This window comes from Lonchura striata, chromosome 5, assembly GCF_050655825.1.
Source record: "Lonchura striata isolate lonStrDom1 chromosome 5, ASM5065582v1, whole genome shotgun sequence".
NCBI lineage: Eukaryota > Metazoa > Chordata > Aves > Passeriformes > Estrildidae > Lonchura > Lonchura striata.
This window is the reverse complement of record NC_140707.1, coordinates 2,516,998-2,542,136: the sequence shown is the minus strand read 5'-3', so window position 1 is coordinate 2,542,136 and position 25,139 is coordinate 2,516,998. Positions and strand designations below refer to the sequence as shown.

At 50.8% G+C, this 25,139-nt stretch overlaps 1 protein-coding gene across 2 annotated transcripts; it reads right to left on the bottom strand.

The window, feature by feature from the left end:
* Positions 1 to 729: 729 nt before the first annotated feature.
* Positions 730 to 18,061, bottom strand: LOC144248839 (uncharacterized). Of its 2 annotated transcripts, none has more exons than XM_085581136.1 (2): positions 17,972 to 18,061; positions 730 to 2,036 (listed from the first exon to the last, which is right to left on the bottom strand). In XM_085581136.1, the coding sequence occupies exon 2, from the start codon at positions 1,997 to 1,999 to the stop codon at positions 1,202 to 1,204; it is 798 nt and encodes a 265-aa protein (XP_085437262.1). In that variant the 5' UTR covers positions 2,000 to 2,036; positions 17,972 to 18,061; the 3' UTR covers positions 730 to 1,201. The 2 variants fall into 2 exon arrangements, with proteins under 2 accessions (XP_085437262.1, XP_085437261.1); XM_085581135.1 differs by lacking the exon at positions 17,972 to 18,061 and adding an exon at positions 13,915 to 14,044 and having other exon boundaries at positions 730 to 6,204.
* Between the last annotated feature and the right edge of the window lie 7,078 nt (positions 18,062 to 25,139).

Sequence of the window (25,139 nt, the reverse complement as noted above, 5' to 3'; positions counted from 1 at the left end):
TTGGGCTTCGTCTTCCTGGCACTGGGGATCGGGTTCTACCTGTGCAAGAGAGTCTGGGGGGTCCCGTGTGTCGTGTCCCCCCTCCTCTGGAATGTGTGTGCTCCCCGGGGCCCCCAGCCTGGTGTCACCCCCTTTTCTCTGCCCACAGAGCTCCTGAGCCGCCGGCGGCCGCAGCCGCTCCCTGTGACCTCGGGCCTTGCCGGGACCCCCCCCGCTCTATCCCCACGCTGATTTTGGGAGGGTCGAGTGTCCCCCAGCCCTGCTGTCACTCTGCCCCTGCCCCCTGCTCCCAGTGTTCCCAGTAAAGCTTCCCAGTTAAACCCAGCCCAGTTCATGGGGGCAGGGGGGAGGGACTTGGGGGGACCCCACGGCGGGGCCGGCCCTGGGCAGGGAGGGCGGGTCCAGGTGGGGAACACTGCCTGCTGCGGGTCTGCCCGGCAACTGGTGAGTCATCAGCCCCGCTCTCGCTGATTGGCTGACTCTTCTCCACCGCGTTCTCTCATTGGCTGAGGAGAGGCCCGGCAGTGCAGAGAAGGAACGGGAGAGATCCCGCCCCGAGCACCGGCACGGGGACAACAGACCCGGCCTGGGCACAGGGAGGGAATTTATTACCAACCAAACCACGGCAGCACCAGGAGAAGGGAAAGAAATCCCTCCAGCACCTTCCCCCACCCAACGGGGATCACCCAGAACAGGGTTATCCACCATGGAGAGACGGGGACATACGAGTTTAGACCAAAGCCAATTTTACTGAGTGTACCAGGTGTTTATACAGGGATTGACTTGTATGGGGCTTATAGAGGGCTCTGTTTTTGGTAACAATTTCCCATTGGTTACACCTTCTTGGTGACATCCAGTAACCTGGGAACATTTATGTTATCACAAAGACTCACACCATGTTGCCTGGTCACTTCTTGCCCAGGGAGACTTAAACTGTGTCTGTGTCTCCCACAGTTTCTGCTCAGTCAGGCCTCAGATATCGGGCCCCTTGATCAGCTCCATTGCTTTACTCTCTGTTTTATTCCCCATACCGGGGCACCAGGGCTCTGCCCCACGGGGGTCACTGGGGATCATCCAGCCTGGATCCTCCCATGGGGGATGGAGCTGCAGCAGCACACCAAGCTCTTCCCTCACTCTCTTCCCTCACTCCAAGCTCTTCCCAAACCCTCATCCCTCACTCAGGGCACTCACAGGGCTTCCCTTAGTGGTGCCTCCGTTGGTGTGTGGTCAAGGCTGAGCTCTGTGAGAAGCTCTTCCCACACTTCCCACACTCATAGGGCCTCTCCCCGGTGTGGATGCGCCGGTGCTTGGTGAGGTGGGAGTTTTGCTTGAAGCCCTCCCCGCAGTCGGGGCAGTGGAAGGGCCTCTCCTCTGTGTGAATCCGCTCATGGAGGAGGAGATTGGAGCTGGTCTGAAACCTCTTCCCACACTGGGGACACTCGTAGGGCCTCTCCCCAGTGTGGATGCACTGGTGTGCTCGCAGGCCTGAGCTCCTCCCAAAGCTCTTCCCACATTCCAAGCACTCATAGGGCCGTTCCCCAGTGTGGATCACCTGGTGCTGGATCAGGCCAGACATGTCTTTGAAGCCCTTCCCACATTTCCCACACTCGTAGGGCCTCTCCCCGGTGTGGATGCGCCGGTGCACGGTGAGGTCGGAGTTGTGCTTGAAGCCCTTCCCGCAGTCGGGGCAGAGGAAGGGCCTCTCCTCTGTGTGAATCCGCTCATGTCTGAGGAGAGTGGAGCTTCTCTGAAACCTCTTCCCACACTCTCCACACTCGTAGGGCCTCTCCCCAGTGTGGATCCTCTGGTGCTCGATCAGGTTGGATCTCCACCTGAAACCCTTCCCACATTCCAAGCACTTGTGGGGCTTCTCCCTGCCATGAGGCTTCTGCACCAGCTCCAAGCTCCGGCTGGATCTCTGCCCGCCTTCCTGGCTCAGGGGGCTCTTTCCTCCCCGCAGCTCCCTGGGCTGGGTTTGCAGCTCCTCCTCCTGCAGCATCTCCGGGGCTTTTCCTCCTCCTCCATCCAGCCACGCCCTGGAAATGACAAATCCTGATTTGACAGAAAAACAAGAGAAAAGCTCCTTGTACTGGAGGTTCCTCCTTGCCCAAGTTCATCTCAGGAAGTCACTGGGAATCTTGTGTCTATAAGAACCTACAAAACACCAAGATTTAGCTCAAAAATCCTGCAAACTTCAAGACACAGTACAAAACCTCCCCAAACATAGCAGCTCAGCAAATCCACCTCCAAAACATAAAGATTCAGCTGCCACATAAAACCAAAGCACCAACATTTAGCCCAAGCAAGCTCAGAAACAAGAAGATTCACCCTGTGAAAATCGTGGATCCCCCTCCACAGTCACCTGCTGCATGTGGGGGGAGCACCGCTCCTGGGGCTGGGGGGAGGCTGCAGACACAGGGAGGGGTGGAACCTTCTGCTGCTTCCTCTTTCTGCTCCGCCTCCTCCTCCTCCTGTGTCTCTCCTCTTCCTCGCACTCCTCTTCCTCCTGCTATTCCTCCTTCTCCTGCACAATCCCACCTTCTCCTGCCACTTGCATCCTTTGACCATTCTGTTCCTCAAGCCTGCTTCTCCTTCCCTTCTCCTCCTGCCCCCAGGCCCAGCACCCACTGCCGGCTCCCTCTTCCCCCCAGCCCCACAGCATCCCAGCGCAGGGGCAGGGATGGAGCTGGGGCAGGTCGGGCTGGGGCAGCGCTGGGCTCTCGGCCGCTCCCGCCCGCACTCGGTCCCCACTGCAGCCGCTCCCGCCAGGACAGCGCGGGGGGGCCCGGCCTTGGCGCTGCCCCACTCCCACCTCCCCAAATTCCCCTCGCGGGGCCATGGGGCCGAGGGGGGGCGCAGGTGGGTCCAGGTGGGGAATGCTGAGATAATTTCAAGAGTGGGTCCCCAAGAAGAAGAATTGGAATTTGTGGTAGACACAGGGGCAGAATGAACCTTTCTGTTAAATATTCCAAAAGGTTATAGTGTAAGCAAAGATACCGTAATAGTAACAGGAGCAAAAGGAGAGAGTTTCACAGTACCCGTTATTAAAAATGCGGTAATAGAGGGAGAAACTAAATTTTGGATGAGGGATGTTTTCTTGGTCCCAGGGGCAGGTAGCAATTTATTGGGATGAGATTTACAGGTGAAATTAGGAATAGGGGTTGTTCCAGAAGATGGGAAGATGACAGCTAGACTTTTAAAACTAGGCCAGGAGGATGGAAGAAGAATTAACAAGGAAGTTTGGGCTGGGGAGGGAAATAGGGGAAGATTAAATATTGACCCCATAAAGATCACAACTGAGGAAAAAAAAATTGTCCCATATGTGTACGGCAGTATCCTGTATCTTTAGAAGGACGGGAATGTTTAAAGCCAGTAATAGAAGGACTAACAAAGGATGGGACATTAGAACCTTGTATGTCTCCCCATAATACCCCAATACTCCCAGTAAAGAAGCCTGACGGGAGCTATAGACTGGTACAAGCCTTAAGGGAGGTTAACAAAGGAACTCAGACCCGCTATCCAGTGGTACCAAATCCTTATACTCTTTTCAGTAAAGTTCCTCCCCAGCATCAGTGGTTTAGTGTAGTGGACCTTAAAGATGCCTTTTGGGCTTGCCCATTAGCCCAGGAGAGCAAGTTATCTTTGCTTTTGAATGGAAGGACCCACTAACTGGAGAAAACAGCAATTAAGATGGACAAAACTATCACAGGGGCTTATAGAATCCCCAAACTTATTTGGACAAGCTTTAGAAACAATACTACAAACTTTCCACACTCCCCCTGAAATACAAATTATCCAATATGTGGATAATCTTTTACTTTCTGGGGAAGCTGAAGCTGAAGTTAGAGAGGCTACTATAAAGCTTTTGAATTTTCTTGGGGAAAAAGGATTAAGGGTATCAAAAGGGAAGCTGCAATTTGTAGAATCAGAGGTAAAATATCTTGGACACTTGCTTAGAAAGGGTAGTTGGAAGCTCAACCCAGACTGAAACACAGGGATTCTATCCCTTCCCCCTCCCTCTTCAAAGGGGGAAATCAGAAAGATACTCAGATTATTGGGATATTATAGATTGTGGATTGAAGGATATACACAGACAGTAAAATTTTTGAATAAAAAAAATTGACAGAGGGAGATGATATAAAATGGATCAAAAAGGATAATGAAAAATTAAGAAAAAAGAAGTTAAAACTAGCCCCAATATCAACTTTAAGCTTACCTTCACTAGCAACACCCTTTCATTTGTATGTAAATGAAAAAAAGGGGGTAGCTCATAGGGTTTTGTTTCAAGAGTGGGGAGGAGTAAAGAGACCCATGGCTTATTTATCAAAGATGTGGGATCCAGTAAATCAAGGCTGGCCAGTGTGTATTCAAGCTATAGCAGCTACTGCAATCCTAGTAAAGGAAAGTCATAAACTGACTTCTAGAGGTAAATTAATTGTGTGCACACCTCATGCAGTACTAAATTTCTTCCAATTTGCATTGTGATTTTTATCTTGAAATACATAACTTACTGTACTCTAGGATTGAAAAACTAGTTTACAGCTGTGACATAGCAAAACCTGCTATTAATTTGAGTCAATGCAGGCTGTTCAATCAAGTGTTCTCAGTGTGTAAAGTTAAACTAAAGGTAACACCAGCTGCTTGGTAGGTCAATGAGAAACAATTTTCCTTCCAACCAGTCCTTTTTCATGTACCCAAATGTGTTTTGCTTTCTTCATTTTTTTGTTTTGTTTGTTTGCTGTTTTTTCTGGAAGTGCTAACTACTTGCAGTGTATCTAGAAGAGCAAATAAAATTGTGCATACAAAACACTTGTAAAAAAATAGGGCTCATTTTTTCCCAGAATGGGAGGTGGCTACATATAGAAAAGGGAAACTACAAAGCTAAATGAAGAAAAAGTTTCAGTATCTTCTAATGTAAACAATTTGTTACTTCCAGCATCACAGTGGGTTTGTGACACACACATATGAAAAAGATGGTGAGGGAGATCTCTGTTTACTACAGTTTCCTATTTCTTGAATGAGTTAGAGAGCTATGAAGCAATTGTGATTCCTTGTGTGGATTACCCAGGCCTGCAGGGAGGGCTTGGCCATGGTTCCCTCTGTGCTGCAGGCAGCCCTGCAGCGTGGCAGCAGTGGCTTGCCTCTGGTGAGTTTGCAGGCAGGGTGCTCCAGCACTGCAGTGCCCAGGGGCAGTTTCCTATTTTGACACCAAAGCTTAAATTCAAGAGTGCCTCTTCCCATCCAGTTATTGTTTGTACTGTAAGAACCTCTTCAGAGAGTGTCTCCTGGCAGTCAAAAAGAGAGTATTGCAGAGATAAATTCCTTACTTGCTGTCTCCCCCACTGTATCCACATTTTGTCTATTCCCTCTTCAAATTATAGATTTGTAAAACTCATGCTCTGTGTCCTCAGATGCCCTTCCCAAATCAAACCTTGGCTTCTTTGCAAATTATATTGCACTAACAAGCATTGCCTTAAATTTTTTATTGCAGGCAAGATCACTTCAGAAGTAAGTTTTTCTTTACCTTGTTCCTACAACCCTTTCAAGCTTGTGAATGGAAAATTGTGACAGCAAAATAAGTCTTTAGTTTTAGCACTGTCAGCTGTGGGTAGCTGGTAGCCCTTGGTGGAGGGTGCCGTGAATTAAAGGCCTGCAGAACACACATAACAAAAGTAATTAAATTTGTAAGGAAGTTGAAAAAGGAGGGAGAGGTGATTGGCAGACTCACCTCTCCAGGATGTAGGACTAATGTTAGAAAGTGGACTGATATTGGAATGTGGATGTTGAAATGTGAAGAGAGAAAAAAAGGGCGAAACAGAGAGAAAGGGAGAAGAGAGAAGAAGAGAGAAAAAGAGAAAGAGAGAGAAAGGGAAAGAGAGAGAAAGAGAAAGAGAAAGAGGGAGAGCGAAATACACCCCAAAATCCCCATACCGTCGCTATCTGTAAGTTCTCCCCCATTCCTGCTAGACAGAGTGACAACAAGGGGAGGGGAGTGAGGAAGTACAGTCAAAGGCAAAGCTGTGATAAAGAGGGAGAGCTGGACCACCAATAGAGATAAGATCAAAGCAGAGATAGCTGACTCTCACAATGTGCTTTATTTTTTTAAACAAGACTTCTTTTTTTTCCTTCTGATTTTTGTTGTTAAGGAAAGGAGGCTTTTGTTCTGAAGAATGGGTCTGTAAGACTAAAACAGTTGGATGTTGCCTAAAAAGCAAAAAACCAAGAGATGTGATACATCTTGTGTTACATTTGGGCTAGTCTTTTTTTTATTTAACTAAGTATAGCTCACAAGAAGAAGAATTGGCCTCTGCAGCGATGAGCACAGCTGGATACAAGAAGAAGAAGCAGCTATAGAAAAAGTTTTTAGTTAAACCCAGAAAGTTTTGAAGAAAACTAATAGTGAAAGTTAATGCAGTATTGTTTTTCTTTTCTTTTAACACTGTGTTATTAAAAAGTCCTTTCCAGGTACTACTAAAGCATCAATCCCAACTATGGAAAAGAGGGTGAATTCATGCCAGCAAAATAAAAGAATTTGTGAAGAAACGTGAGGAATGGACTATCACATCTAAACTGGGTGATACCAAATTGACTTTCAACCAGGACTGGGTGGTAATGGTTTGGGAAGACCCAAATGATCCAAGGCAGGTACAAAGAATAACACCTAACTGAGAAATAAGGCAAAGCTTGCATCACTGGTTCTAAGCCCTGCCTGAATAAGCCCTGAGACGCCTCCGACACCTCCTTGGCAGAGGAACACTGCCACTTCAAACAGGAGGATCGGGAGTGTTTGAGTCAAAGAGTTCTGATAGTCTGGCCTTAGCCTGTGACTTGTACAGGCAAAAAGGGAAATTGCCATTAATACTATGCTGTATACTTTATTTGATTCATCCCCATATTGGACATGGCAGCTTGGTTATAAGTGAATGTTTAAATTATGAGAATAATTGGCATTGTAGCTCACAAAATCTATGTTCTCGTGGCAAGAAGTATTGAGTACTGAATCAATCCCCTATACAGAAAGACCTCAAAAACTGAAGTAAATAAATTGCTTTTGTAGATGGGGATTATCAATGCCTGTGGACTGAGAGATACCTGAGGAATGGTGGAAAACCACAGTTAAAAGGTGTCAAAAACAATTTGCCTGTGTCTTGGTTAGACAAGACAGGAGTCTGTGAAAGAGGGCAAAGCCTCCTGTGCAATGGAGAACGGCAAACCCCCCTCCCTCTGAATTACGAGGATCTTTAAATTAAAAGGCTCTCAGGCAAAGATATGGGAGTGGGAGTAACAATTCTTTACTAGGAGAAAACTAGACAACAATTTAAAAAGGAAAATGCAATCGGTACAAACAAAACTAGTGAAAGAAAAAGTCTAGAACCTGAGGAATGCCAGTATCAGGTTTTGCTGGGACAATTGCTTTCCCTTGCAATAGTTGATGAGTTGCAGCTGAAGTGGTGATCTTTAGAAGGGTATAATTTTCCTCTGAAGATCTGGTGGCAGTGGGGGCCGGTCTTCCTCTGCGCCGGGGTTGCCTCTGAGCTCCGCTGCCGTCGCCTCTGCGCGCGCCGGCTGCTTCGCTGCGGGTGCCGCCGAAGAGAGAGCGAGAGAGAGCTGCTTTCCCCGGGAATCCCGCGAAGAGAGAGAGAGCTGCTTCTCTCGGAGTCCCGCAAAGAAGAGGGAGAGCTGCTTCTCTCGGAGTCCCGCAAAGAAGAGGGAGAGCTGCTTCTCTCGGAATCCCGCGAAGAGAGAGCGAGAGAGCTGCTTCCCCCCTCTGGGTGGGACCCCTCACGGCGTTACATTTTTTCAGCCTTTCATTGAATCAGTCAAAGGTGTATACACAAACCATTGTCTCTGAGAGAGATAACAAAAAACCTGTCCAACCGGTTCGCCTTCGACAGATGGCAAATGGAATACAAGCTTATCTTACAACCCAGGACATTATCCACCCCTTATTCTATTTCCATCTGCACACCATGAAATCTTACACCCAGTTCTCTCTTAAGACTAAGTTTCCCTGTGGTACACAGCGGGTCTCCCCATCTTCCTGCATTACCCACCAAGTGTAACCAGGTCCTTGAGCAAAGACAATCCCACGAATGGGTTGGTCTTTGCCTGAGGTGGGATTAATCCAAACAGTTTTCCCTAAAATACCTTTCATATGTACTACAGGGACCTTATCTCCATCTACTGCGTGTAAGGGTTCTGACTGAGCAGGGCCAGCTCGATTGACAGACCCCCGGGTGTTGACCATCCAGGTTGCTTTTGCCAGGTTAATTTCCCAGTTTCTAAATGTTCCCCCACCGAGTGCCTTCAGGGTAGTCTTAAGGAGTCCGTTGCACCGTTCAACTTTGCCGGCAGCTGGAGCATGATAGGGAATATGATATATCCATTCGATACCATGTTCTCTGGCCCAGGTGTTGATAAGGCTGTTCTTGAAATGGGTGCCGTTGTCAGACTCAATTCTCTCAGGGGTGCCGTGTCTCCACAGGACTTGTTTTTCCAAGCCTAAGATGGTGTTCCGGGCAGTGGCATGAGGTACAGGGAAAGTCTCCAGCCATCCAGTGGTGGCTTCTACCATGGTCAGCACGTAGCGCTTGCCTTGGCGTGTCTGGGGCAGTGTGATGTAGTCAATCTGCCAGGCCTCCCCATACTTGTACTTGGACCACCGCCCACCATACCATAGGGGCTTTACCCTCTTGGCCTGTTTGATGGCAGCACACGTCTCACAGTCATGGATAACCTGGGAAACACTGTCCATGGTTAGATCCACCCCTCGGTCTCGTGCCCACTTGTAGGTGGCATCTCTGCCCTGATGACCTGAGGCATCATGAGCCCATCGAGCCAGGAACAACTCCCCCTTATGGTGCCAATCTAAGTCTATCTTTGACACCTCTATTTTTGCTGCCTGATCTACCTGCTCGTTGTTCCGGTGCTCCTCATTAGCCCGACTTTTGGGGACATGGGCATCTACATGACGGACTTTCACCGTCAGCTTTTCCACCCGAGAGGCAATGTCTTTCCATATATCAGCAGCCCAGATTGGCTTTCCTCTACGTTGCCAGTTGGCCTTTCTCCACCTTCCCAGCCAGCCCCACAGAGCATTGGCTACCATCCATGAATCAGTATAAAGGTAGAGCTTTGGCCACTTTTGCCTTTCAGCAATGTCCAGAGCCAGCTGAACGGCCTTGAGTTCAGCGAGTTGGCTCGATCCACCTTCTCCTTCGGTAGCTTGTGCAACTTGGCGTGTGGGGCTCCATACGGCTGCTTTCCACTTCCGGTTCATCCCTACGATGCGACAGGAACCGTCAGTGAAAAGAGCGTAGCAGGTCTCCTCTGCTGGTAGTTGGTTGTATGGTGGAGCTTCTTCAGCCCTTGCCACTTGTACCTGCTCCTCATCATCAGTGAGACCAAAGTTTTCACCTTCTGGCCAGTTCGTAATTATCTCCAAAATCCCAGGGCGATTCAGGTTTCCAATACGGGCGCGTTGAGTGATGAGGGCAATCCATTTGCTCCATGTGGCGTCAGTGGCATGGTGGGTAGTAGGAACCTTTCCTTTAAACATCCACCCCAGCACCGGTAGTCGGGGTGCCAGGAGGAGTTGTGTTTCTGTGCCAATTACTTCCGAGGCTGCTTGAACTCCTTCAAAGGCAGCCAAGATTTCCTTCTCTGTGGGAGTGTAGTTGGCTTCAGACCCTCTGTAACTTCGGCTCCAGAATCCCAGTGGTCGGCCTCGAGTCTCCCCAGGCACTTTCTGCCAAAGGCTCCAAGACAACCCATGGTTCCCGGCTGCAGAGTAGAGCACATTCTTGACCTCTGGTCCCGTTCTGACTGGGCCAAGGGCTACAGCATGAGCGATCTCCTGCTTGATCTGGGTGAAGGCTTGTTGCTGCTCAGGGCCCCAGTGGAAATCATTCTTCTTTCGGGTAACCAGATAAAGAGGGCTCACAATCTGGCTATACTCAGGAATGTGCATTCTCCAGAAACCTATGGCACCCAGGAAAGCTTGTGTTTCCTTTTTGCTGGTTGGTGGGGACATAGCTGTGATCTTGTTGATGACCTCAGTGGGAATCTGGCGCCGTCCATCTTGCCATTTCACTCCCAGGAACTGGATCTCTCGGGCAGGTCCCTTGACTTTGCTCTTCTTGACGGCAAAGCCAGCTTCTAGTAGTATCTGGATGATCCTCTCACCTTTCTCAAACACTTCTGCCGCTGTGCTCCCCCACACAATGATGTCATCAATGTATTGCAGGTGTTCTGGAGCCTCACCCTTTTCTAGTGCAGCCTGGATCAGTCCATGGCAGATGGTGGGGCTGTGTTTCCACCCCTGGGGCAGTCGGTTCCAGGTGTACTGCACGCCCCTCCAGGTGAAAGCAAACTGAGGCCTGCATTCTGCTGCCAGAGGAATGGAGAAAAACGCATTAGCAATATCAATGGTGGCATACCACTTTGCTGCCTTGGACTCCAGCTCGTACTGGAGTTCCAGCATGTCCGGCACAGCAGCGCTCAGCGGTGGAGTCACTTCATTTAAGCCACGATAGTCCACAGTCAATCTCCATTCTTTGTCAGATTTGCGCACAGGCCAGATGGGGCTGTTGAAGGGTGAGTGGGTTTTGCTGACCACTCCTTGGCTCTCCAGCTCCCGAATCATTTTGTGGATGGGGATCACGGCATCTCGATCCGTCCGATACTGCCGGCGGTGCACTGTCGAGGTCGCAATTGGCACACGTTGTTCTTCCACCCTTAGGAGTCCTACTGCAGAGGGGTTTTCTGACAGTCCAGGCAAGGTGTTCAATTGCTTAATGTCTTCTGCCTCTACAGCGGCTATTCCAAAAACCCACCTGAGTCCCTTTGGGTCTTTGTAATATCCGTTCCGGAGGAAGTCTATACCTAGGATACACGGAGCATCTGGGCCAGTCACTATAGGGTGTTTCTTCCACTCCTTCCCAGTCAGGCTCACCTCAGCTTCCACCAGAGTCAATTGTTGTGATCCCCCTGTCACACCAGCAATGGAAACAGGCTCTGCCCCCACATGTCCCGATGGTATCAGAGTACACTGTGCACCAGTATCAACTAAAGCATCATATTTTTGTGGCTCTGATGTGCCAGGCCATCGGATCCACACTGTCCAGAAGATCCGGTTTTCCCGTGCCTCTCCCTGGCTAGAGACAGGGCCCCTCTAACACTGGTTATCATTCCTTCCCTGGGCATACATACTAGAGGTCCCTTCAAGGGGGTCTGACAGATCGTACCCACAAGCTTGGTCACGGGAGGTTGAGGCTACCTTCACTTTGGTGGAACTCCCCCGGTTAGAGTTTCCCTCCTTGAGTTGACGGACCCGTGCTGCCAGGACAGAGGTGGGTTTCCCATCCCACCTCCCCATGTCTTCCCCATGGTCACGCAGGAAGAACCACAGATTAGCCCTTGGGGTGTACCCTCTCTCTCTAGCTGGGGATTGTTGGGTGCTGATTCTGGGGCCTGTGACTCTCACGGGTGCTGTATTAACCTTCCTTATCTCCTCCCTCATCTCCTCTTTAAACTCCTTAATCACAGCTGAGATATGAGCCTGCATTGGGCCATTAATCATACTCTCATAATTCCTAAGTTTGTTGGCAACAGAACCTATTGTCTCCCGGTGGGTGTCAGCATTGATCGTTGCAATGAAGGTGGCATATTGAGATGGCCCAAGATTTGCCAGACTCCACAGCATTTGTCCCGTACACCTGACCTTGTCAGGGTCATTATTGTGTCGTCCATCCCTCCCAAAGAGTACCTCCAATACTGCCACTTCTCTCAGCTGTTGGATCCCTTCCTCGAGGGTCTTCCAGCGCATTCTATGATGGTGCTCTTGCATTCTCTCTCTGTGGATAAACCTCTCCCTGACACTCATTAAGAGCCGCTCCCAGAGAGAAAGGGACCCTGGTTCCCTTACAAAAACCTGATTTATACCCGAGTCCTGGGTCAAGGGTCCCAAGTTCCTTGCCTCACCACCGTCCAGCTGCACGCCTGTACCCATAAGATCCCAAACCCGGAGTAGCCAGGTAGCATAAGCCTCACGCCCTCGTCGCACAATGTCTTTATGCAGATTGCGAAGACTTTCGTACATCAGGGACTCGGTGATGATAGCAATCTCTGGCTCCCCTGTGGGTTGTGAGGTTCCTCCATTCCTGTCCCTATCTGCAGGGTGCTCTGCTTTCACCTTAGACTTCCTTGTTTCTACCGGGGCCACTGCTGCTGACCGTGACTGCCCTTGTGGTTCAGCTGGAACCTGGACAGTTGTAACATTAGTGGGTTCCACAGCTGTACTATTAGACTGTCCCTCCTCAAGGCAAAGGGCCGGTTTCTCACCAGCTGGGGAAATGCACTCCTTCAGCATCTCTCGTATCTCCTTAACCAGAACCCTCACCCAATCTGGGCGGTTCATTTCTGAGGTGGGCTGTGGGGCAGGGTCAGGCTCTGGAGCAGCAGCATCTCGAGTCTGTGGTGTAGGTGTGAGGGTAGTTATCCAGGTTAATCTTCCCTTATCTCTGAATGCTAAATATAACAGGACTATCAGCAACACCACCCATTGTATGGTATCATTAGCACTTATAAAGGATCTTAACCCTTTGAGAACTGGTGGAACAGACCCAAAAAGATGGTTAAAAGGTTGAGAGAAAGTTTGCCCAGGTGCTATTTCCTCGCAGTAGGTACCGTTATTAAAGTAACCCCAAAAACATACAGTTAACGTGTGATAGCTATGAATCCATGTACCTGCCTTCCAGAGGAAATTAAAGATCCATGAATTCCTCACCCAATTAACCCAGAAGCCAAACTTGATAACAGACACCGTAGCCTTAGTCATAGGACCCATTTTTAGATAAGGGTCTGCAAATGGGAAAAGTATAGCTACGATCACATGCCACCCAAACCAAGGTAAACTAGACCACATGGTGATGCTGAAGATGTTTTTACACACAACAAAACCAAATTACTTAAGAACTGTTAATCCTTTTTCCCTCTCAATGCCCTCGGGCCTCACGTTGATGCGCCAAATTCTGTCTTGGTTAGACAAGACAGGAGTCTGTGAAAGAGGGCAAAGCCTCCTGTGCAATGGAGAACGGCAAACCCCCCTCCCTCTGAATTACGAGGATCTTTAAATTAAAAGGCTCTCAGGCAAAGATATGGGAGTGGGAGTAACAATTCTTTACTAGGAGAAAACTAGACAACAATTTAAAAAGGAAAATGCAATCGGTACAAACAAAACTAGTGAAAGAAAAAGTCTAGAACCTGAGGAATGCCAGTATCAGGTTTTGCTGGGACAATTGCTTTCCCTTGCAATAGTTGATGAGTTGCAGCTGAAGTGGTGATCTTTAGAAGGGTATAATTTTCCTCTGAAGATCTGGTGGCAGTGGGGGCCGGTCTTCCTCTGCGCCGGGGTTGCCTCTGAGCTCCGCTGCCGTCGCCTCTGCGCGCGCCGGCTGCTTCGCTGCGGGTGCCGCCGAAGAGAGAGCGAGAGAGAGCTGCTTTCCCCGGGAATCCCGCGAAGAGAGAGAGAGCTGCTTCTCTCGGAGTCCCGCAAAGAAGAGGGAGAGCTGCTTCTCTCGGAGTCCCGCAAAGAAGAGGGAGAGCTGCTTCTCTCGGAATCCCGCGAAGAGAGAGCGAGAGAGCTGCTTCCCCCCTCTGGGTGGGACCCCTCACGGCGTTACATTTTTTCAGCCTTTCATTGAATCAGTCAAAGGTGTATACACAAACCATTGTCTCTGAGAGAGATAACAAAAAACCTGTCCAACCGGTTCGCCTTCGACAGATGGCAAATGGAATACAAGCTTATCTTACAACCCAGGACAGCCTGGAAATGAGTAAAAAAGGAGTGACAAGGGAAACAGAGGGCAAGCCTGGGTTGAGCACTGCACTCACCAGCGAGAAGATCACACGTACCTGCTGTGGGCAGCAGCCCCCCAGGCAGGGGAGGTGGGGGTATAAGCCAAGCCAGACCTCTGTCATTCCTGTTTCTGTCTCTCATTTGTTGTCTTTTCCCTTCTGAGATAGCAGCAAGATCATGTCACAAATGCTACAGAAAGTATCACATGGAAAGAAATCAAAGTTCCTTTTTGTTACACACACCCATGTCAACAGCCACTGTTATAACCCGTCCAAATTAAGTACCTGCAGGAAAAAGGGGGAAAATGATCACATTACAAAGAACTTAGGAAAAAGTAGTAATACTTGGGGCATGGAATGTCCAAAAGGAGAGAGATGGATTTGTTTTACATTTGATCTTAGAAATATAGTCCAAGATTCGGTAAAGAGACAGTTAGTAAAAAAAAAGGTAAAACAAGCACAGGAGTCTAGCTCTGTGTTAACCCCAAATTATATCCTGAGTCATATTAAATGACTCCAAGCAGTTATAGAGAAGATAATAAACAAAGCTGCTCAGGCATTGGAATTAATATGGAGTCTGCAAAGCCAAACATCACCTGCAGTGCATTAAAATAGGTTGGCTTTACGCTATTTATTGGCTAAAGAATGGGGTGTACAGATTGTTGAAAATAGATGGCAATGAGGATGTCATCCTGGAAAAAACAAAGGATATCAGAAAAAAATTATGACCCAGGTATCAGTCCAAAAATGGGAAAATAACGTTAAAAACTAGCAGGTGGGGTAATGTATTGAGAATGGGATGCTGGAAGAAATTAGGATTCTTCCTTTTATGTGTTACAAGTGTTTTGATATTTCTTCTTTGTTTAATCCCATGTTTTATTTGATTACTAACAGAGTCCAAAGAATGCAAGAGGACAGGAAATATTCTTTATAAATCATTTGGCTTGAGCAGTAAGAGGTGGGATTGTGAAAAATGCATATTTATGATTGGCTTTTCGCAAACGTTACAATGAATATTATATGTGTAATGTTAGAAAGTTATGCTGTATTAATTCCCTTACATATTGTGTTAAGTGTAGTTTTAGGTTACAACATTATGTTAAAATAGAGATTATGTATGTGGGGGGAGTTTTCTTCTTAGGAATGAGATGCTCCCTTTGAAGAACACCTAAATCTTCCAAAGGAGAGGAATTTATGGCTTCTGGTCAGGAGAAGCTAATTTCTTCAGGCCTTGCTCAGACTTGAAGACGCCAGGGGATTAAAGGGAACAGTTGACATACAACAGAGTTTCTTGTTTAGAATAGAATGTATGCATAACCATGAAGAATGTATGACTATGCAACAAGTGTCTTTGTTTAAGGGTGATTCCTTTGTTCACAAGTCAAGCTTTTCTTGACTTAGGGTCCGAGAGCATCTGGACATCCGTAATTCTTTGCTCTTTTTGTCTTGTAATTGTCCTAACTCTAATTGTATTATTATTTTTATAACCATTTTATTATTATTAAACTTTTAAAATTTTAAAAACCAAGTGATTAGAGTTTTTCAAAATTTTCAAAACTAGATGAGATTTAAAGGTGACCCTTTAACTCATAAACAATAAATAGATTATTTGAAGGAAAAAAAAAAAAAAGCAGCAGATTGTGGGGGGGGTGCACAACTGAGGCTGCTGAAGGCTGCTGTGGAAGAGAAGCTGCATTCCAGGCACCCAGGAGGAGCTTCAGAAATGCAAATTAACACCCCTGGGGCAAACTGGGGACAATGTACCTGGCTCTTCTTGCCTGGGGCAGGAATTGGCTGATTCCCTCTGCCCCTCACCCCAGGCTCTGCCTGCTTGCACAGATGGAATCTGCACAGCTGAAGGCAGAGCCCATGCTGAGGATCTCTGACTCTGCAACAGAAATGGCTGAAGCTGCAAAGGGAAACAGCAAATGGAGACTGTTGTGAAAACTTCACTAAAATAAGGGGGGGATCATCCCTCTGCCCACTCCAACATCTGCTGTCACTGTCTGTGCTGTACAGGGTGTATCACAGCACTGGGATTTTGCTATAACAAGTTCAGGGAAATCAGTTGGAATTCAAGTATATGATGAAGGAGTAAGTAAAAAAATGGTCAATTGATGCAGCCCCAGCTTGAGGGAGCGCCCAAACATGGGGAAAAGATGAACGGCCACCAGAACAAATCCTACAACACCATGGACCAGCCCCTGGGAACCAAAATGATTTTGTGAAAAATGCATGTTATATGGCTCTGTGCAGATAGTTACTACATGTATTATGTTATATTGATAACTTGTGCTGTATTAACATTTTAATAGTATGGTAAACGTAGCTTTGTAGATAAAATGAAGCTTTAGTAGTTAAAAGAGAAAATATGCATGTGTGTGTGGGGGGGGGGGGCGGGGGGGCGTTAAGGAATGAGAACACCTAAATTCGCTCAAGGAACACCTAAATTCTCCAGAGAAGAGGAATTTATGGTTTTCTTACTAGAAGAAGTTAATTTCTTCAGGCCATGCTCAGACTGGAGGATGCCGTGGGGGTTAAAAAAAACAGCTGCCATACAACAGACAGAGTTTCTTGTTTTAAATAAAATGTATGCATAACCATGAAGGATATAAGAATATGCAACAGTGTATTTTTTTAGGGGTGATTCCTTTATTCACAAGGTATGCTTGTTGTGGCTTAAGCACCCAAGAGAACATCTGTCCATCTGTAAGTCTTTGCTTTTTAATGTCTTGCAATTGTCCTAACCCTAAATTTTTAGTAGTCTAATTGTATTTCTACTTCTATAACCATTTTACTAGTATTAAACGTCTAACATTTTAAAAGCCAAGTGATTGGCGTTTCTCACAAATTCATATCAAGAGACAGAGAACCCATTTATCATTTGAATGGCATAATTTGATTACAAGCTGTCCTCGGAATAAGAACCAACCAGACAGCTCCAGCTCCTGACCTTCCTGCCGACCAAGCCACTGAAATGAGGAACACAACATTTCAGCAGGAGATGGGATCAGATTATCTGTGAACAGAAAAAGGAGGAGTTTGTGGAAAACTAAATGGCTCAAACTGCTGTTGGCAAAGAGATGACAAGGGAAAAGTGCTGAAAAAGATAAGAAAGGAAATAGGAGAGCAGTTTATGTATTGGTCCAAACATGGAAAGGATGGGAATGGGACACGCTTTCCTGGCTCCCCAGCACACCAGGGGTTAAAGGAATGCTGCTTCTCCTCTTCTGTGCTGCAGCAACTCTCATCTTTTTACCATGCTCCACACCTTGGCAGTGCAGCTCATCCAGCAGCTGAGCCAGGGCATGCAGGTGGCAGCCAGGCCTCCTGATCCACAAACGGCGACAAAAGGACAGGGAATGAGGGCACCGAGAATAATCCCAAAACCAAAGAGGACCCGGGAAGGACAAAACAGAGTCAAGGAGTGAATCTGCCTGGACATAGGGCCGGGAACTTGTAGATAAGGAAGCAACTAAAGAAACCATCAGTTCCAATAAATGTTACAAATTGACCCAGACAGCTGCTCAAAGTCCCGCTACATTCCCGAACTTCGAGGAGAAGAACAAAGACTTAACAGAGCCATGAATACCGGCTGTTCTACAAAAGGAGGGTGCACATTAACGAGGACAGGCAGCAGGCGCATCGGGAAGTCGGAACCTTCCAAGGAACTCAGCCGGTGGGCAAAGGCAGAGGGAGATGCGGCCGGGAAAATGAGGATAAAAAGGAGGCTGCGGGCTACAGCCACGGCAGAGAGCGCACGGCAAATGCCCCACGGCCTCTGCCCCTGCTCGGCAATAAAGTCACTTTGACAGGACTCCTCGCTCTCCGCCGGGCACACGAACCTCCGGCGACGGGAATTTCCCCGCCCGCTCCCGGCCGCGGGGCAGCCCCTCTGTCCTACCCACAGCAGCCGGGCCGAGCCAGCGCTGCTCCGGCAGCGGCTCCTGCCCGGCCCCGGCGGGAAGGAGACCGCGGGCAGCCGCTCCCGCAGCGCCCTCAGCCCGGGGCCGGCACGGGCCGGACACGGCACCGGCGAGCCGCCGGAGCCCCCTGCCGCCCCCTCCGCCCGCAGCCGGCCCCGAGCCCCCGCAGAGCCCAGCGCGGCTCCCACCTGCGCCGGGGCCGCCTCCGAGCTCCGCCGCCGCCGCCGCCTCACCGCGCTCCGGCCGCTGCCGCCGCTGCCGGGCCCGCGCAGCCGCTCGGCCAATGGCGGCGCTGCGCGGCCACGGCCGCCCTCAGCCCGCCGCCGGGGCCGCGCCGCGCCCCGCTCCCACCAATCAGCGCGCCGCAACCGCGACTGACGGCACCGGCGGCCAATGGCAGCGAGCTCGGGGCGGGCTCTGCGCACGGCCCCGCCTCGCCCCGCGCTCTCGGCGCCCCCGGGCTGCGTGAGGGGAAAGCCGGAGATGAGGAACAGCCCCGGCACGGGCCCGGGCCGAGCCGGGATTGAGCTGCCCACACAAACAAACTTCTCCGCGCCTCCCGCCACGGCTTTCCCGGCCCTGCGCCTCCCGTGCCTCCGCCTCTGCGGGAAGCCCAGGAGCCTCACTTCTCCTGCCCCTCGTTAGCGCATCAGTGCTTCGCTTTGATTTCCCCCGAAAAGGGAAACCTGCCCCAAGCCCTGTGGGTGGGTGGGGCAGGGGAGAGATTTCTGGCGGAAAACTCCAAAGACTCGGAGCAGGAGCAGGAGAAGTCAGTGCAGAGCCTTAAATGCAGCTTTCCCCACGCCTCCCTGCTCCCAGCTGCACCTCCTCCCCCGGCAGGGCAGGAGACAGGGAATGGGGCCATGCTCAGCTCATCCCCCGGGGCTTCTCCCTCTGCTCAGGGACAGGAGTCGTTCCCTGCTGCACCCTGCGCTCTCTCCCGGCCGAGACTTCTCCAGGAACTTCTCGGAGCGGAGTCCATCCCCTGGGCACAGCCCCCTCCGAGTGCTGCAGCGTGGGTCACTGTGCCACGGGCTCAGTCCTGCCAGGACAGGCTGCTCCAGCGGGGCCCCTCTGCCCGCGGGCTCACAGCCTCCTCTCGGGCATCGCCGAGCTCCAGCCCGGCTCCTCCAGGGGCTACAGGGGATCTCTGCATCCCCATGGACCTGCAGGGGATCTCTGCATCCCCATGGACCTGCAGGGGATCCCTGCATCCCCATGGACCTGCAGGGGATCTCCGCAGCCCCATTGTAATATATGTTATGGCACAATTCGTGATTTTGTAAAATATACATCAAGTCAGTTGTGCTTGTAGAAAAAGATTCTTAAAGTTTTAAATGACCAGTGGCTGCAGCCGGGGCTGGAGAAACCACAGTTGGCAGAGAACGAAAGACCTAATTTACAAATGAAAAAAGGTAGCTGGGTGCAGAGATGGGCTCTTTCCGGGGACAATCCAGGAGACACCCAACGTTTAACCCTGGTCTGCCGGGGAGCCAGGAAACCAGGCACACGGGCACCCCGCCCTTGCAGCTGCTGAGGAGGCTGCTGGGCTGTGCTTCAGCAGAGATGGAATGTGGCTTACCACTCTGCCCTTCTCTAAAAACGGAGAATGGGTCAGGAGGTTTGGGCTCTGAGCACACAGCAGCCTGGCCCAGGCACAGGCCGTGGTGGGACAGGGGCACAGGAGCCTTCTGTGACTGACCGTGGCTCTCTGGTTTCTCTCTGCAGGCTGCCAGCTCCTCATGCCATGGAAACGGCCCCACTCGGCTGCCAGTCTGGGAGGGCTGGAGGGCTGTGGGTACTCATTTGCTGTCAAAAATAAATTGTGTTTTTTTGTCATTGTCATTGTCATCATCAGAACATTTCTTTCATCCTTTTCCAAGTTTTTGGCCCCTCCAGGGTAATATTTTTGTGTCCTTCCTCAGACAGTTGATGGCATTTGGCAGGGGGGGTAAGCAATGTGAAAAGTTCAACAACAGCTCCAGTTGCCAACTGCAGCAGCCCCTTCCGGAGCCCTGAGCTACCAGCGAGGTCCACCTGTGCCTTGCAAAAGGGAGTGGTTTGCAGCGATGGGGTTGTTGCCCTGCTGCAAAAGCTGGGAGCAGATCAGAAGTGGCAAAATGCCATTTTGGCTCAACCCCCACCCAGGTTCTTTATCTTTTCCCTCTGCTCGGTGATAGGCAGACAGGGCTGGATCCAGCGAGGTTCAAGTTCTGGGTTCTCCCTGGCATCAAAGGGATCAACTAAACTCTTGTATGCAGTGACTGCAATAGGGCTACTGAAGGAAAAAAGGGAATGTCATGAGATGGGGAATCCTTCTTGTCTCCTCTGTCTCCCCAGGAGCCCCTTGGAAAGGGAAATACCCACTGGGTTTATCTGACTCCTTCCCAGCCAGCCTTTCCCTCGCTCCCGGGTCTCATTTGCTCCGCAGGATTCACCAGCTCGCTCAGCTCAGAGCAGCTCTCAGAGGAGAAAACGCTGCCTGGCGTGGGGCTGCCTGATCCTGTCTCACCTTGATTCCATTTGCCCCCTCCCTGCCCCATCCAAGAGACCGAAGGATCCCCCACAGCCCCACGGTCCTGCAGCAGATCCCGGCACGTTCCCTGCTCCGCTCCTTGGTGCCCTGGGAGGCTCCAGAGCCCTCCCTGTGTGCGGGACAGCGGCTGCAGCACCGCTGCGCCCGCGGGCGAGCAGCGCCCAGGAGCAGCTGCGCCAGCTCCGAACCTGAAGGGAATCCTCAGCGCACACAAATGACAGCTGGCACTTCAGGGGCTGGCAGGAGAAGCTCAACCCATCTGCTCGCTGCCCTTCCCAGCCATGGCCACGCTGGTGCAATTGGAAGAGTCGCCCCTGCCCAGGAAGCTCTCAGGTCGAAGAGAGGAGCAAAAGCCACGGGTTTCTGAGGTGTTAGCTGCCACTGCCTCTGGTTTTCCTTCCAATTCCTAAGGGGTTTTGACTGGTTTTACCATTTCAACACTTTCTGTGTAGAATGCTTATTTTATGATTGGCTTTTCACAAATGTTACCATGAATATTATATGTGTAATGTTAGAAAGTTATGCTGTATTAATTCTCTTAAGTAGTGTGTTAAATAGAGTTTTAGGTAACAACATAATATTAAAATAGAAACTCTGCGATGTAGGATTTTTTTACTTGCCCAAGCAAGAGATGAGATAATCAATAAACTCTTCACACCGGGATGGCGGTGACTTGGGCCACATAAAGAGTTACAACCTCCTTATCAGAAAAGACAAACATTCTTCCATCTTGTCTCCATCTTTATGGAAGCACCAGGATTAAGGGAAAGAAGTTGACAAAATCCAGAAAAGTTCCTAATTTGCAAGGAATTTATGCATCATGTATGAGATACATGAATATGCAATAGGCTATTGCTTTTAAGGTTATTCCTTTGTTCACAGGGCATGCTTGTCCTGGCTTAAGTGTCTGAGAGCATCTGGACATCTATAATTTTTTGCTTTTTATTGTCTTGTAATTGTCCTAACTCTAAATTGAATTAGTCTAATTGTGTTACTATTTTTATAACCATTTTATTATTATTAAACGTTTAAAATTTTAAAAACCAAGTGATTGGCGTTTTTCACAACGTTCCAGGCTCCCGGGGACCCCCTTATCGGTCTGTCCGACCCCGCAGGCTGCAGAGGGTCCCCCCGCTCCGGTGCCGCCCTTCTCCGCTCCCCAGCCCCGCCCCGCCGGTACCGGGCGATCCCCGGTGGCTCCGGGCTGACGATGCAGCGCCTGCCCCGGGCAGCCCAACCCCACCGCGGGAGGGTCCCACGCATCCCCGGCCCAGCGCCGGGGCTCTGCCGGCGGCCAGCACCGGGACCCCAAAATTCTGCTGTCCCGGGGCCACCGAGCGGGCACCCGGCCCTTGGCCCTGTCATAGATACATATTATAATATTGGCTTTTTGCAAATATTCCACTGGATTTTATATGTGTGGTGTTACAATAACTTTGTTATATAGTTTTTATTTCTGTTGTTCATTGATTACGCTCAGACATAGTAGTGCCATAGCTGATAGAAGCATGCTTGTGTTAAAATTCCTGCTTGGATGGGATAACATCCAGTGAGCACAGGATGAGGACACCTGTACAGATCTGCCAACCATCAGCACTCACCGTCTGAAGGCAGTGTGGGCCGGGGCCAAAACTGAAGATGATGATAAAAAAGGACCAAAACCACAACCAAGGAATACACATGCCCTAAAAAGGTGGAACCGAGGAGGAGCCATGCTGAACAGTTCTTGGAATATGTAAACTAGCTTGGGAAAAAGTTTACTATGCATAAGGGACTATGAATATGCAACCGGCTGGTGTAAGGGAAAAGGTATTCAAGGGGTATCTCCGGAGATAACCGTGTGCTCTTGGCTCAGTGCCGAGATGCACCCGGCCGTAAGAACCTTTGCTCTATGGCCTTGTCTCCTCTTGTCCTGTATTAAACTTTTTAAATGTTCCCAGGGCAGTGAAGGTGTTTTTCCCAGCCCCGAGCAGAGAGCTCTGCCCGGCGGCTCCCGGGAAAGGCGGCGGCGCTCGGCAGCGGCCCCGGCCCGCCCGGCCCGCGGGAATTCCCCGCAGCGGGACAAAATCCTGCCCCGAAGGAGCGCTCGGAACGCCGCCTGCGGCTCCTCCGTGCCCCGCAGGTGCCGCAGCTGCCCCGCTGCGGCAGGCGCGGCTCTGGAGCAGGGAGGCTCTGCGGGACCCCCGGGCTGTGCCCCCTCCCGGGCCGTTCCCCGGGGCTGATGCTCGGCCCGGGCTCTCTCGCTGTCCCGGCTCCCGCAGGCTCCCGGCGGGAGCGGCACCGCCCGCCCGGCGCCGCAGGGCCGAGCCCTGCCCAGCAAAGGCTCCGTGTCCACGGCCGGGCCCTGCCGGGGCTGCGGCCGCTGCCCGGCCCGGCACAACCCGCAGCGCCCGGCGCGGCTCCCTCCAGCCGGGCACTGCGGCTCCAACCAGGCGGAATATTCAGCGCACGGAATCTCTGTCAGCGCTGCTCACATTGCAAAACCAGCTGCTGCCGAGGCAATCCCAGCTCCCACTGAAGCCTCCCACCCAAAATGCTGCCTTCAGCTCGGACACACCGGTAAGAAACCCAAGAGCAAACTGAAAGCTCATTAGAGAATCTTGCACAATCACATCCAAGAACATTTTGTTATAAAATCACAAATATTAACAGAAGCTGAGAAAGTCAACAATGTTAGAAAACAAGCTTCCAACAATGGGACTCAAAGAGCTAAGGGCATGCGTTTGAATGGAATGAGCTTTCTCTTTCCGACATGTGAGCAATGCCATGGAATTTCCCAAACCAGAGAAATAGGGAGGCCTGGCAGCAGCAGCTTCAGACACAGACACAGCAATGACACAGAACAGGGCAGGGCAAGAGGCTGACAAAACTCTAGCCGCTATTTGCAATGAAGTACCTTTGTTTCCAGTTCTAATCTAGCCACTATTAATATATATAGAGTCCAAAAGACTAAAAATACTAGTAATAATAATAACTGTACCATTAATAGCAAAAATAGAGGTAATAGAAATAATAAGAATTAATAGTGGTAATAAAAGCTCTACCATACTTATACCAGGTTTGCATGGCCAGGTTTTGGTAAGGGAGGAGCTCTAGGAGCAGCTTCTGTGAGAGCAGCTGCTCCTCCATGTCCCACAGAGTCAATTCCAGCTGGCTCCAGGACAGACTGGCTGCTGGACAAGGCTGGCCCAGTTAGAAATGGTGGTAACACCTTTGGAATAAAAGATTTAAGGAAATGGGTGATCCTGGAATTGTGGCTGTGAGCAGGGAGGAACAGGGTGAGGATGTGTGAGGGGAACAGCTCTGCACACCCCCAGGGCAGGGCAGGGCAGGAGGGGCAGGAGCTGCTCCAGCTGCTGGAGCTGATTGCCCTGAGATTCCCTGGTCAGTCCCTGGGGAGGCAGCTGGGCCCTGCAGCCCATGGAGGGCACGGAGGGCAGAGATGCACCTGCAGCGCCTGGAGGAGCCCGTGCTGGAGCAGGGGGATGCCTGAGCGGAGGCTGCGACCCCATGAGAAACCTGTGCTGGAGCAGGGACCTGGCAGGGACCTGCAAACCCCTGGAGAGGAGCCCACACTGGAGCAGGGCCCTGCCAGGACTTGTGAGCCCATGGAGGAGCGAGCCACGCTGCAGCAGCTTGTGGAGAACTGCTGTCCGTGGGATGAACTCACCGTGGAGAAGTTCATGGAGAAGTGTCTCCAGGAGGGACTCCTGGCACAGCAGGGGAACGACTCCTCCCCCCGAGCAGCAGGAGAAACAACAGGGGATGAACTGACCAGAGCCCCCATTCCCTGTCTCCCTGCACCCACTGCAGGGGGAGGTAGAGCTGGGAAGGAGGGAGGAAAGGGCAGAAGGTGTTTTTAAAGCTTTGTTTTACTTCTCACTATCCTGCCCTGATCCAGATAGCAATAAATTCCATTAATATCTCCAATTTTGGAAATGTTTTGCCCATAATGGTATTTGCTGAGTGATCTGTCCCAGTCCATAGCTCAACCCATAAAGCCTTCATTCTGTTTTCTCTCTGCTGTCCATCTCTGGAGGGGAGTGAGAGAGCAGCTTTGGTGGGTGCCTGACATCCAGCCAGGGTGAACAGCCAACACTTCCTTTCCTTCATTCATTCTTTCTTTCCAGAGGTCACTGTGAAGGGGTTGAGTGGGGCTTTGAAGGAGGGAGTGAAGGTGGTGGGGAGTGGTGGCGACAGGAGCCACAGGGACGAGGGACAGGCATCAGAGGGGCTTGGGCAGCTGGCAGGGGGCACGGCCTGTCCCCCTGGCCCAGCAGCAGGGGACAGGGGGCACGGCCTGTCCCCCTGGCCTGGCAGCAGCCCCGTGCCCTGCCCAAGGCGCTCCCAGCAGGGCCTGGGCCCCAGAGGCAGGGGGAGACCCCAGTCCCGGGGCAGCGTTTCTGCCCCGTCCCCTGTCCAGCCCACCCTGCCCCGTGTGCGCAGTGACTGCTGGCACGGGCTGCCCTGGACACTGTGACCTGCTGGGGACACTGAGAGCTGCCCCGCTGTGACACTGCCCTTGGGATTGCACAGGCACCAAACAAACCCCAGCCAGCACCGCCCCTTGTCATGTCCCAGGCACCGGAGAGCATCAGAGCCAGCCCCGCTCCTGGTGATGTCCCAGGCACCAGGGCACATCCCAGCCCCACTCCTGGTGATGTCCCAGGCACCAGGACACATCCCAGCCCCGCTCCTGGTGATGTCCCAGGCACCAGGGCACATCCCAGCCCCAATCCTGCTGATAAACAGATTTCAGGGGCACAAAAACAGTTGCAGACTTCCCATACTTTAGGGATCCATTAAGCACAGGAAAACGG

What these genes read in the sequence shown, in the direction of transcription:
- LOC144248839 (XM_085581136.1), bottom strand. Translation starts at nt 1,999, where the DNA reads ATGCTGCAGGAGGAGGAGCTGCAAACCCAGCCCAGGGAGCTGCGGGGA.